Here is an 11,871-nt window from a genome sequence, read left to right as displayed (position 1 = left end):
CCAAGCTTAACTTACCCAGTCCAGAGTACTCACAGTATAATGCTGGCCAGGCCAACCGAGCTCATTCCATCCGGTCAAGAGTATTACAATGCATGCCAGACCACGCGAGCACATCTAATCAAGTCAAAAATATTCATAAAGAAAGTACATATTTATGCTCGGTAGATCGTCCACCCAGCTCATCCACTCGACCCAACCATGATCAAATATAATTTGATTCAAATTAAACCGGAAACTGTAGCTGAACTAAAAACCAACCTTTCCCTCGAATCTCTATCTTATTCATGGAAATTTTATTCAAAAGAAGGTCACGAAATAACAAACATAAAGTAGTAGTATATTGGTGTGTATATTATTATTATCCCGCGGTATGTTGGAACCCGTGACTTGTTCTGCTTCTCCATAAAAACAACTGACACATCCGACCTGCTGCCAGCCGTGCCCCTTCTTTATCTGTATTCAAACCCATTAACTAGAAATTCACATCATAAAATATACTTTTATCAACAATACATAGCCTTCAACTTGCTATAATAAATTACAAAATTCCTTTCCAATAATACTTTTTCTTCAAATTATTAAAAACATATTTTTAATACAAAACATATATACTATATGAGACGAAATCTCATATTTGAGATACTCAGTTATAACTAAATTGGAAAACCGATGTCTTATAATTCATCTAACAAAAATTGTTCCAAATTTAAAATAAAATATCATATTCGATAATCAATTATAATTAACCCCCAACTCATGAATATANTAATTGAACAAAATTTGGACCATGGGGACTCACACTGACCCTCTCCTCTCGTGTATGAAAATATATTATTCTTTTACACATGTACAGATGTACTCTTTTATCAATGTACAACCAATAACCGGCCCACCAATCAAAAAATAAAGCAACCAACCACGTGTAGCCATGTCAGCACCACAATCCCACATGGCCAACAACAAAATACTTGTTGCCCAATTCAATTCACCCCAGCTGTCTCCCACTTTCGGGAATCGGAATATTAGCTGGCAAAGTCTAGTCGTCATGACACGTGGATAGCTCTCATTGGCGGAAAACTATTGACTTTTGTTGGACCTGTCGAGTTTCTCAGATAGGGACAACAACACCTGCCACGTGGAATCGCCTCGGACCATTGGATCGCGGAAGAGCAGCGCATTCCTCATCTTGGGGTCCCACAGGTTACTTTGAATTGCTGTAAGGTTGGTAGCCGCCACGTATTCCAAGATTTTGCCGAGGTTGGCTATGTTGTCCTCCGCTACTGTGAGTGATATCTCCGACCAAGGAACGGCGGAGGAGAAGGGCAGCCGGATGCCGTCGGCTATGATGACCGGGACACATCCTAATGCGACGGATTCAACAATCCTTGGACTCCACGGAGCCCAACCCAATGGGCATAGACAAAATGTTGATCGAACAATCTCCGACTGGTAACCGACGAACCTCCGCCGCCGCAAGTAAAACCTCCGGTCATTGCCATACTTCCGCCATATCAGTGTTCGCACCTTCCTGGAAGAAAGGTCCGGAGGGTTAAATCATGTCATTTTACTGTCAACAACATCGCAGCATGAAATGGTTGGTGAGAATGATAAATGAGAAAATACGTACTTGCTGTAAAAATGGCCGCTAACATTTTTGGGATGGACTTCCATTTTTCCCCTGAAAAACGCAAATATATCGCGTTGCCCAGTCACCGGCGACTTTGACACCGTGTCTTGTAGGCTTTCCGGCGAAACGTACGGTGGAATCACTATATTCTCCACTTCTTGACATGGGTGCTTGTAGGTCACCCCAAAAGTTTGCAGAATTATAGAATTCTTCAAAAATTGAGGCACCCCTTCCACCGTAGCCATGCTCTCCTATTAACATCGTGCAAAAAAAAATCAGAAACAAATTCCAAATAAACAATGAAAGATGATCTTTTCTCAAATTTTATCCATACCATTGTGTGGAAGCAGGAACCAAAATCATGGGACGCAACGAAAATATGATCAGAACCAAGGCTGCGGTTCCAAAACGGAAACTGTGACGACAAGAGGCGGACGGCGGAGGCCATTAGGGAACGTGCGTGGCCAATGGCGGGGAATCCATTAATAGAGCTAAAATTGCAGGAAACATAAACAGGGACGAAGAAAAAATCAGCCTCCCAAGGATCCAATGTCCTAACTTCACTACTCATCAACGCCTTATGAATCGCCACCTCCGAAGCAAACAAATGGCTGCGGCACCGTCCGTTTGAAAGCCAGTCGGCATTATAACTCGACGGCAAATCGTAGATATACACCTTCATTCCCTTCAACAAACCCGAAACACCATTAACATGGGTGGTGGTGGAGGAGTTGGCGGATGACTCTTCGACTAAAGCGCGTGAAGCTTTGGAAATGGAAACAGTGGTTCTTGAAATAGAGGTTGGAGGATCGCCATGTGAAGCTAGAAAAGAAGAGAACAAATAGAAAGAAACGGAAAACCAGAGAATCCATTTGAAATATCTGTAAAAGAAGCCTTTCTCTGGGTTTCTGCTGTTTCTTGTGGTGTGTAAAAGCTTCATCCTCACATAGAATCCTCTGCTTCCGATGGGTCTTTGGTTCTCAGAATCGTTCATATATCTCTCTCCCTCTCTTAAATCTCCCCAGGGAGACAGAGGGAGAGATTGAGGAATGGGGTGGTTGAAATAGACCTTTCCGTATTCGGTATGGAGGCGAATTGAAAATTAAGAAACCAGAGGATGATGAAATATTTGAAATGGGTTTGTTGAGATATCGCTTTTTCTTCAAGAAAAATAATCAGATAAAATGGACGAACGAACAAAATCAAAACTTTGGTCTGCTCTCGGACGATGATCTGAATGTACAACCAATTTTTCGAATATTTATATCGTGGGTTGGCTAAATTCTGATGTATTCCACGGAAGAAATAAAAAAAAAATTTGTCGTCTCGAAGAAGTCATGCATTATTATTCGAAGATAGAGAGTGAGAGAGAGACAGAGGTTGCAGAAAGGTCACATGCATGTTGATGGAGCAGAAGAGACATCGGATTTTCCATTGAATTTTTTAGCCTTCGGGCTTCGCACCTTTCTAAAATGACAATTACATCCTCTTTATCACATATTCATCGTAAAGTTTATTTTACTTTATGAAATATACGTGATATTTCATTTTTTAAAACAAAATAGATTACATAAAATTTGATTCTTGGATTTTCGTTGAGTCCTTACGTGTTGTTGGTCGTGACCTTCGATCTTTATCTTTTCCGATTATGTAACAGTGAACTTATTTTTACTATCATCTAAAATCGAACTACTCGAAGTCGTCGTTCTTCTGTACCACAAGCGGGGAGACAACCACCTTCAATTTTTTTTTTTTTTAAGATTATAGTATTATTGTATTCGATTCTATGATGCATGTTTCGTGAGTTAGTGAAATGCCTATTATTTTTTTAGTTTTTAATGAGATTTTTTTATATTAAAAAAATTACTTAAATATTTGATAGTCTCAATTTTATGATGGTGAGTGTGATATGCTAACTTTTCGTAATCTTCTTTACTTTTCAATGGATTTTCTTTGGGCTAAAAGTTGAAACCATATATTAAATCTTACTTAACAATGGTTCACGACATGTATCTCACTTTTGCATATAACAATGTCTTGACGAATATTTACTTAGAAAAAATAGTATTAGGAAATAGTTAACTACCCTGCCAAAGACGCTTCCCCAGCGATTATTCAATAACTCGTCTACGAGACGTTTTTATAGATCTATATATTTGAAACGGTTTGATATGATATTTATTTGCAGTGAAAAGTAATATTTTTAACATAAAAATTAATATTTTTTCGTGAGTTTGATCGGATCACATATTCGTCTTACAAAATTGATTCGTGAGACGATCTCATCTCAATTATTATGTTATACAATATTTATATATTGTTCTTGCGATCTTATTATTGTATGAAATTTCGTTGACCAGATATCATTTTCAAAATTGGGGGGCATTATTATTATCATTATTATAATAGTTATCTTGAATGCCTTGGATCAAATAATTAATGTGGCTGCTGCGTGTATAGATACAGTCATACAGCTACTTTATGCCAAGAAATAAATGCTATTTTCGACTAGCTTTTTGGTGGGAACAATTACGCGAATTTATTTATGCATGAGAATTGAGAATCCATATCCATGACTTGATAATATAATATATATTAAGTTGGATTGTAATTTTATTATTTATAATAAAACTATTGATAAATCAAAGTAAAATGTATTTAAATAAAATTATTATTAAATAAATTGAAAAATTATATCAATTAACATTAAATACTATATAAATTAGTCATTTAATAAAAGATAAAAATATACTTCAAATGTGTGAAGACCCAATGTTCGATATCGAATGAATGGAGGTTCTAAAAGCTGAACCTCTGCAGTTTGCACATGAAAATAGCAAAAGATGCGCACTTGCCAGCCAGTTTCCATGCATTTTGATCTCGAAAGCTGTGTACCTGAAATAAAACGCTTTGGGCAATGTTTGCATTCATTTTATGAAAATATATGACTTATTTAGAATTGGAAGGACAATTATTATCTCATTCTTGGTGTGAATAACGAATGTCGACAATGGAGTTCCATTTCTAACAATCTAACATACTCATACAATAAAACGTTAATTAACAACTATACGATTTTATGTGTCAATTTTGTGAGACGGATATTTTATTTGAGTCATTCATTAAAAAAAATTATTTTTCTATGTCAAAAATATTATTTTGTTTATTGTAAATATGAATGGAGTTGATCTGTCTCATGAATAAAATTTTAAAAAATGCTATTATCTTGGGTAATAATTAATATTTTCATTTCCAAAATAATGATAAACGAAAAGGTTGAATCACTTATTGGGAATCGACAATGCTTTGCCAGTAGATGCTGGGTGATTATAATATGCAGAGGAGAATAAACTTGGGTGGTTTGATGGTGGATGATATGTGGTTTTTCTTGATGAAATTGGGTGACCCAAAATACGGTGACAGAAAAATAATTTTGAAAAAAAATATGATGGAGATGATGTTAGCTTATTTAGAAAGAAAAGAAACGAGAAGATTTCTTTCACTTATTTCGGAGAAAAAACGACGAATAATTCCGTTATTGGGGGAAAAATCAAGTTGTCGAAAATAATAATGAAATTTAGAAATATTATTGTGTTAGTAAGGTAAAATTACAAAAAGATAAACCAAAATGTTGTAGAGGAGAGAAGAGAAAGTGGAGTGTAAAAGGTGAAGAAAATAAATATTGGTTTAAAAAAAATAAATAAATATTGGTTTAAATTTTTTTTTATTGTAGTAGAGGAGAAAATAGAAAGTGCAGTGTAAAAGGTAAAGAAAATAAATTTTGGTTAAAAAATAAATTTTTTTTTTACTATAGATAAAATTGCCCACAAACATAAATTTTTTTAAAAAATCATCATATTAATACAAACAATCAAATACCTCAGTAACTATCACATATCATTTTTTATGTATCAAAACTTTATAATTTATAATTCTATAAATAATCACTCCAACTAAGCGGTGTCACAACCTCAAATATATAAGATTTTTTTTCAAACATATTAAGAAAATCATTATCATTAGAATAAAAAATCTATTTATAATTTTTCTGTTTTAATCATATTTAATTCATTCAAAAAATAGTTGTTTAGTTAATAGAGATATATTAATAAAAACAAGAAAAAAATGCAGCCTTTAGGGAAACCAAAAAGGAATAGAAATGGACGGAATGTAGATTATATTTACTTTTTGACATAATAATTTGGGGAGAAATTAACGGTTATACATATTTATTAATTATTTCATTATTTATCCTCTAATTTGTCAAATTTAATATTAGTCGCGTCTCTTCTTCTTCTTCTTTTTTTTTTTTTTAACAATTTAGAGATTCCCATTTGACGTCAGTAAAGCAATGTAATTTTGCGTAGACCGGCACTCAAGTGACAAAATTGCTATAAAAAAAAAAGAGAGTAAAATATATATTATTAAAATCTAATTGTGCCAATATAAAAGACAAAAAAGTCAATAATAATAATAATAATAATAATAATAAATAAATAAATAAATAAATATACAGGACTGCATCACATATTTTCCTTAATTTTTATTGTACATGTTGATCAAATGACCATCTTATTATTGATTTATTTATAATTTATCAATTTTCCATTTGGCGTCGAAGTGACGCTAATGTTACACCAATATCACATCGGTATTTTTTTAGTGATAAAACGATAAAATTTGTCAAAAACTGAAAATCATGTTAATAAAGCTTACTTTTGACTCGCCGTAAAAGTGTTGTTCCTAGTGGGAATCAAGATTGATAACCAATATTGCTCAAATATTAACGTATTCCACTAACTCAGACACTCGTGTCAAGTTACTTTTGTTCATTAATGAAGGTAGAATTTATATAATTTTCGAAGAATATTGTATTTTATAACATACTAATCATTCTCTTGCTCCGACTGATTATATTCATCCGCAGGGAAAAAAGGGTCTTTTGGATTGTGTCATAAAAACCCAAAAGAATTTTATATATAAGCTTTTGTGCACACACATTGACCCTACTGCGAAGGAGCATGAGCTGTGGATGCACATGCTAACACATTTTGGTGCATTATATGTATGCGAAAGAGTAAATGGGAAGACATGTGATGTTGGCAATTATTAGTAGTAGAAACAGATGAAAATTTTGCGAGTTGCAACAGAGAAAGGAAACTTGCGGTCACGTCTCCTCCAAATTAAATACATACACGTTCTGTTTCGAAAATGTATGTGCAAGTTTGATGAAACAATTAGAGTTTTCTTGATTATCAAAATGATATCATGTCACTCTTGGAGCTATATATTTTTTTTATTAGAGATTGCGATCTTGATTTTTTTTTATTGGACGATCCCGTAACCGTGGCCACGAGGTCTGCGGAAAACCCAGGAGCCAACCAGAGCTCATCACTGAACCTTTGGAGGCGGAGGTTTTGATTTTTGTCTGTTTAGATGATTCATTCATATTCATGTTGGTCTTAGATCCTAATTTATTCTAGAAAGTAAGAAATCGTGCTTGATTTGGCATTTGCATTTACTCCAAATGTAAATAAACTATGATAACAACTAAATCAATTAAAATAAAATTGCTTTTAAATCCCCAAATTCAAAGGTATGTTTGTGATCAGTTTTATCAGAAAAATGTATTTGCAATCCTGATGAAAAAAAGTTTTTGCATTCCATGAACCAACGTGTTTTTTCATATGAAAATCGGTACGAAATATTGAAACTATGATATTAAAATATGATATCTGACTATCAACTGTTTCAGATATGATATTATTTTATGATTTTTGAGTGCTCAAATATGTATAACAAATATGATATCAATAAGATATATTTTCTTGGATGAAAATAGGTACATAACATTGAAAATGTGATCATAATATATGGTATTTGAGTAATCATTGTTTCAGATCTTGTATTAATATATGATATTTGAGTATTCAAAAAAGTGTAACTAGTGTTGATATTAATAAAGTTGTTCTAATTTTATACTAAAAATCTTATTTTTGTACCAGATCTGAACAGTAATTATTCAAATATCATATATTAGTGCCATGATTTTAATGTTTTGTATTAATTTTCATCTCTAAAAAGATGTGGATTGAGAGAGTTCATAAAGTTTTTGTGTAAATCAGAAGTATATAAACATATTTTCCATGACATGGGCTAAACATGAACCCATGTTTGAATTTAGATATTTAAAAGCTAGTTACCCGTTAAAACGAAACTTACTGTCGTACATTGGGTTACTAAAAAAAAGGTCGCTTTATTTTATGTAGTTAATTTACTACATTTCTAATCTAATTAACAAATTTATGTTAAATTTAGGTATTGTCAAGATATATGAAATAATAAATTATTTTGGATTTGATTAATTTGAACTCAGATGAAAAAAATATAATCTTTTTGAGTAGGTTTCATGTAAGACGATCTCACGAATCTTTATCTGTGAGACGGATCAACCCTACCGATATTCACAATAAAAAATAATACTTTTAGCATAAAAAATAATACTTTTTTCATGGATGACCCAAATAAGATATGCGTCTCACAAAAGTTTTTGTCAATCTTTTTTTTTTTTCTTTCAGAAATTTAGTGATTGATTGTAGTGGATTAAATCTGCAAAAAATATAACACTATTTAATTTTTTTTTTAAATCCAAATATTTCCATCCAAACGGGAGAGAATTTAGGAAAAAAATAATTTACTCTTATATAATAATAAATGGAGTTGATATGAGTGGAATTGATTTTTGTTAGTTTGATTTTTTTTTAATTTAAAAAATAACTTGTTTGGGTTTTTGATAAATTATTAAATTAAAAATATAAATAGATTCTTGACCAAACCTATTCAAATCTGGCTCGGTTTGTCCCCAACTGTTTAAAGCGAGGCTCGGCGACATAACCCCTTTATCACTGGTTCGGGAAGCCGTTGCATCCAAAGAATTTCAAATTTCATTCGCCCTAAGTTGCAATTAGACCCTTTCCTTTATCACTTTAATTGATTTTTTTTACTGTTCAAAGATTCCCTTCGTAACGGATTGAAGTGGATGCGTGGTGGTGCGCGCCTCTGTGCGAATAATCTTTTTGCTCTCTGCTTTGAGTCCATTTTCTCCGGCAATTTTCATTTTCTTGTTCGAGTAAAGAAGAACAAACCAAATAACCCAATTCGAATTTTCGAAGAATTCCTGGAGAATTTTTTTCTTGAAAATCCACAAGGGTTTGTTCGCATTCCTTTGTGGTAGATATTTATCACTGTTCGGGAAGAATGAAAGGGGATAAAATGGCGAAAAGATCTTCTTTTGGAAATATGATGAGACGGGGGCTTTCAGATATCAGTAATTCTCTGCCACAGCCTAAATCTCCGGTAATCCCTGATAAATTGCCTTCCGATGCAGCTTCCGCTAGTGAATACATAGACATTCTTGTAAAGGTATAAAGATTCCAACTTTGTTCAATCTCGTTTATGTTTTTTTTTTCATGTCTTATGTTTACTGATTTTCTTTCGTGTTTCGTGAACTCTGTACAGGAAAAAATGGGCTTGATCAGGCTTATTCAAGAAAAAAAGTACATTCTTCTTCTTTGTGCTGTTCTCCATAAGGGCCTGATTGCATGTTTTTTCCCTAATTGGCGCAGTTTGAATGTTTGTAAACAGTAAAATTTTAGAGTTGAGCGGGGTTGAGCTGCAGAATTTAAAGTCATGTCTTCAGAAGATGCAGCTGCAGAATTGGAATCTTGCTCAAGCAAACAGTCAAATGTTAGCGGTTAGTTTCTCATTTGGATTCAATGAGGATGTACTTAAGTGATCGCGAACAAAGGAAAAAATTCATTTTCAAATCTCCTGTTCGCCATTGTTCAAATCCTGCATTCTGCTGTTTGTTTGATTATAATCAGAAGGTCTATCAAATTCTTAGTTTGTGTGTTATATGTGCAGGAACTTAATTTGGGCAAAGACAAGGTGAACTAGTTGTTATGATTCCCCGTTTCTGGTTTAAAAATTTTATTGGGTCATCATTTCATGTGTTTTTGTCGCAGATAAAAGCATTACAGCATGAGCTTTTGTGTAAGGATGCACTTCTTAAGACGAAGAATTTAGAATTAGCGGTATACTCATTCACGGTTTACATTAGTATAATCGAATTGCTTTCTCAATTTCTTCTTACCAAGTTGAAACTTTGTTGATTGTTAATTTGAATGTTGAGTTTTTGATGCCGCTTTGTTTTCCAGTCATCCAATATCTTAGAATGTGTGTTAATTACAATTTCAGTAACTTACTTTGTTAAATAAAGCTTAAGGTGAGTTATTTAGCGGTTGGACTTGCAAAATTTTGTCAAATGAGGAAACTATTCACTTCTCTGTCACGAGTCCCAGCTTTTAACAAAAACAATTTCCAAAATGGTGTTGGAGTCACGAGATCAGAAATTCAGAATCTTCAGGCCTTTAAATTTCATTAAATTAGTTTTTAGTGCTTATTTCTTTTGGCCCTTTGTCATCCATTCCCCACTAACTTGTATGTGTATATTTGGAGTTTTTATTTTGGGCCAATGTTCTTGGATTTTTAGCTTACATTTAAGGGGGGGCATATCAATGATTAGCAGTACTTGTGCCAAGATAGGTACAATAATTGCTACACTTAATTGTTTTGAGGTACTTGATGTTCATTTCTAGTCTTCAATGGCTGACTTCTGCAGGGGCATTTAGAAACGATTCCTCGAAAGAATGAGTTGCAGGTGTGACACTCGAGCATCTTTTGTCAGTTATCTTTATGTCATTTAGGGGGAAAAACCAACACTTTTTTCTGCATTAGCACTTATTTATACGGGTCACATCTGGTATGTAGGAATCAAAGATGGTCGTTGTAGAAAACGGATTTAACAAGGATAGTGAACTATGCAATGCCAACAGGAGGCGTTCTTCAAGAAGTCTATGTAAGTTCCTTGACCAATCAGCTCCTGAATGAAAATTTTCATTTGTGGGAATCCAGGAGTTTAGTTGCAATTTTTTGACAATGCTTATATAGAAAAAAATTAAATTTTTATTCGACCTGTCGTCTAACTAGAGTAAACATGCAGCTTTGGGCAGTTCTGCAGCAGTATCCACACAATATGCTGAAAAAGAGGGGGTAGCAAACAAAAGGTTTGATAATATACTCATGGCCGACTCATCTTAACGGTTTTCTGCAGCATCATCATTTGAGGCTAACATGGAAATATTTAAATTTTTAGGAAATTAATGAACTGAAAAAAATTATTTTTGTCATTTGAAATAACAATTTGCTGTATTCATTGCTGTCGCTAACATCACCGAGTTTTGGTAGGCGTCGTCTGAGGAGACAATCTGCTAGTTCAAGAATTCAAAACCAAGAACCATCTGAGAATCTGTTTGAGATTGATGATGGCAAGTTTCCAATATCTCTGCCATCAAATTCTCCAACACATATTCTCCGATCGTCCTCTTCTTCTGCCAAAAAAGATGTGATTAGTGATGATGGCAATGAATCAAGAAGATCATTGTTTGAGAGACCTTCGCGTAGAGCTGCTGAAAAGGTTCAATCCTACAAGGAAATCCCTCTCAATGTCAAGATGAGGAGATCAGAATGAGCTATATGGTTAAAACTGCCACATTTTCAAATTTAAAGAACGGAATATGATGCTGGATGGGTCTGTAAACTGGCTCGAAGCTATGTATTTGTAATGTTTTAGGATCTATTGCATTTCATGGATCTGTTTTCTGTGTGAATCAATACCACTTCTTAAAACTCCACTTAGATTCCTTCCCCACGCCATTATTCTCTCAAGCACTTTGAATACACCAGAGCAAGTCCAACACATCTTAGTGCCAAAACTTTGGGTCCAATAATTTCTTTATAGCTTTAGGCAATCATGCATGAAATTTTTGATTTTGTTTCTATTTGCTAAGGTGTTATCTTAATTCCTGCTAATTTCATTATACTCTCTACCACTTCCTAGTACATCAACACATCAGATTTAGAGTCAATTTCCTCCCCTTCTCATCGATTCCTCTAGACGACACTAGCTCTGCAAGATTGCATCGGTCGCTAACCGAGAATCATATCTACACGTAGGGTTTATAGATGGTAAGGGAAAGAATACAAAGTTGATTCAACTTCTCTCATGTGTAAACGTATGACTTATGATGGGATTTACAAAAAATATTGAATGAATACTTTGAGGTGGGAGTTCATCGGGTAATCTGTCCATTTGAACTCTCCAACCTTAAATATTAACAACCACT

The 11,871-nt window shown here is 33.7% G+C and overlaps 2 protein-coding genes across 2 annotated transcripts; one reads left to right on the top strand and one right to left on the bottom strand.

The window, feature by feature from the left end:
* Positions 1–767: 767 nt before the first annotated feature.
* On the bottom strand, positions 768–3,095 carry LOC140958178 (probable glucuronoxylan glucuronosyltransferase IRX7). The gene is made up of 3 exons (XM_073415536.1): positions 1,962–3,095; positions 1,628–1,878; positions 768–1,528 (listed from the first exon to the last, which is right to left on the bottom strand). The coding sequence occupies exons 1-3, from the start codon at positions 2,619–2,621 to the stop codon at positions 1,078–1,080; spliced, it is 1,362 nt and encodes a 453-aa protein (XP_073271637.1). The 5' UTR covers positions 2,622–3,095; the 3' UTR covers positions 768–1,077.
* A 5,486-nt stretch (positions 3,096–8,581) lies between these two features.
* LOC140958656 (uncharacterized) lies at positions 8,582–11,470 on the top strand. Its single transcript, XM_073416182.1, has 9 exons — positions 8,582–9,049; positions 9,146–9,183; positions 9,272–9,380; positions 9,551–9,574; positions 9,652–9,720; positions 10,308–10,346; positions 10,457–10,544; positions 10,689–10,752; positions 10,934–11,470. The coding sequence occupies exons 1-9, from the start codon at positions 8,885–8,887 to the stop codon at positions 11,214–11,216; spliced, it is 879 nt and encodes a 292-aa protein (XP_073272283.1). The 5' UTR covers positions 8,582–8,884; the 3' UTR covers positions 11,217–11,470.
* The last annotated feature ends 401 nt before the right edge of the window (positions 11,471–11,871 follow it).

Source organism: Primulina huaijiensis, chromosome 15 (genome assembly GCF_012295235.1).
Source record: "Primulina huaijiensis isolate GDHJ02 chromosome 15, ASM1229523v2, whole genome shotgun sequence".
In the NCBI taxonomy this organism is placed as follows: domain Eukaryota; kingdom Viridiplantae; phylum Streptophyta; class Magnoliopsida; order Lamiales; family Gesneriaceae; genus Primulina; species Primulina huaijiensis.
This window is presented reverse-complemented; position numbering and strand designations above follow the sequence as displayed.

Bases quoted from the DNA above. Each gene is read 5' to 3' on its own strand.
- LOC140958656 (XM_073416182.1), top strand. From the start codon at position 8,885: ATGAAAGGGGATAAAATGGCGAAAAGATCTTCTTTTGGAAATATGATG. The intron at 9,721-10,307 runs GTATACTCATTC...TGACTTCTGCAG, and splicing joins CGAAGAATTTAGAATTAGCG to GGGCATTTAGAAACGATTCC. The intron at 10,753-10,933 runs GTTTGATAATAT...GAGTTTTGGTAG, and splicing joins GAGGGGGTAGCAAACAAAAG to GCGTCGTCTGAGGAGACAAT.
- LOC140958178 (XM_073415536.1), bottom strand. From the start codon at position 2,621: ATGAACGATTCTGAGAACCAAAGACCCATCGGAAGCAGAGGATTCTAT. The intron at 1,879-1,961 runs GTATGGATAAAA...CGATGTTAATAG, and splicing joins GTTCCTGCTTCCACACAATG to GAGAGCATGGCTACGGTGGA. The intron at 1,529-1,627 runs GTACGTATTTTC...CCTTTCTTCCAG, and splicing joins AGCGGCCATTTTTACAGCAA to GAAGGTGCGAACACTGATAT.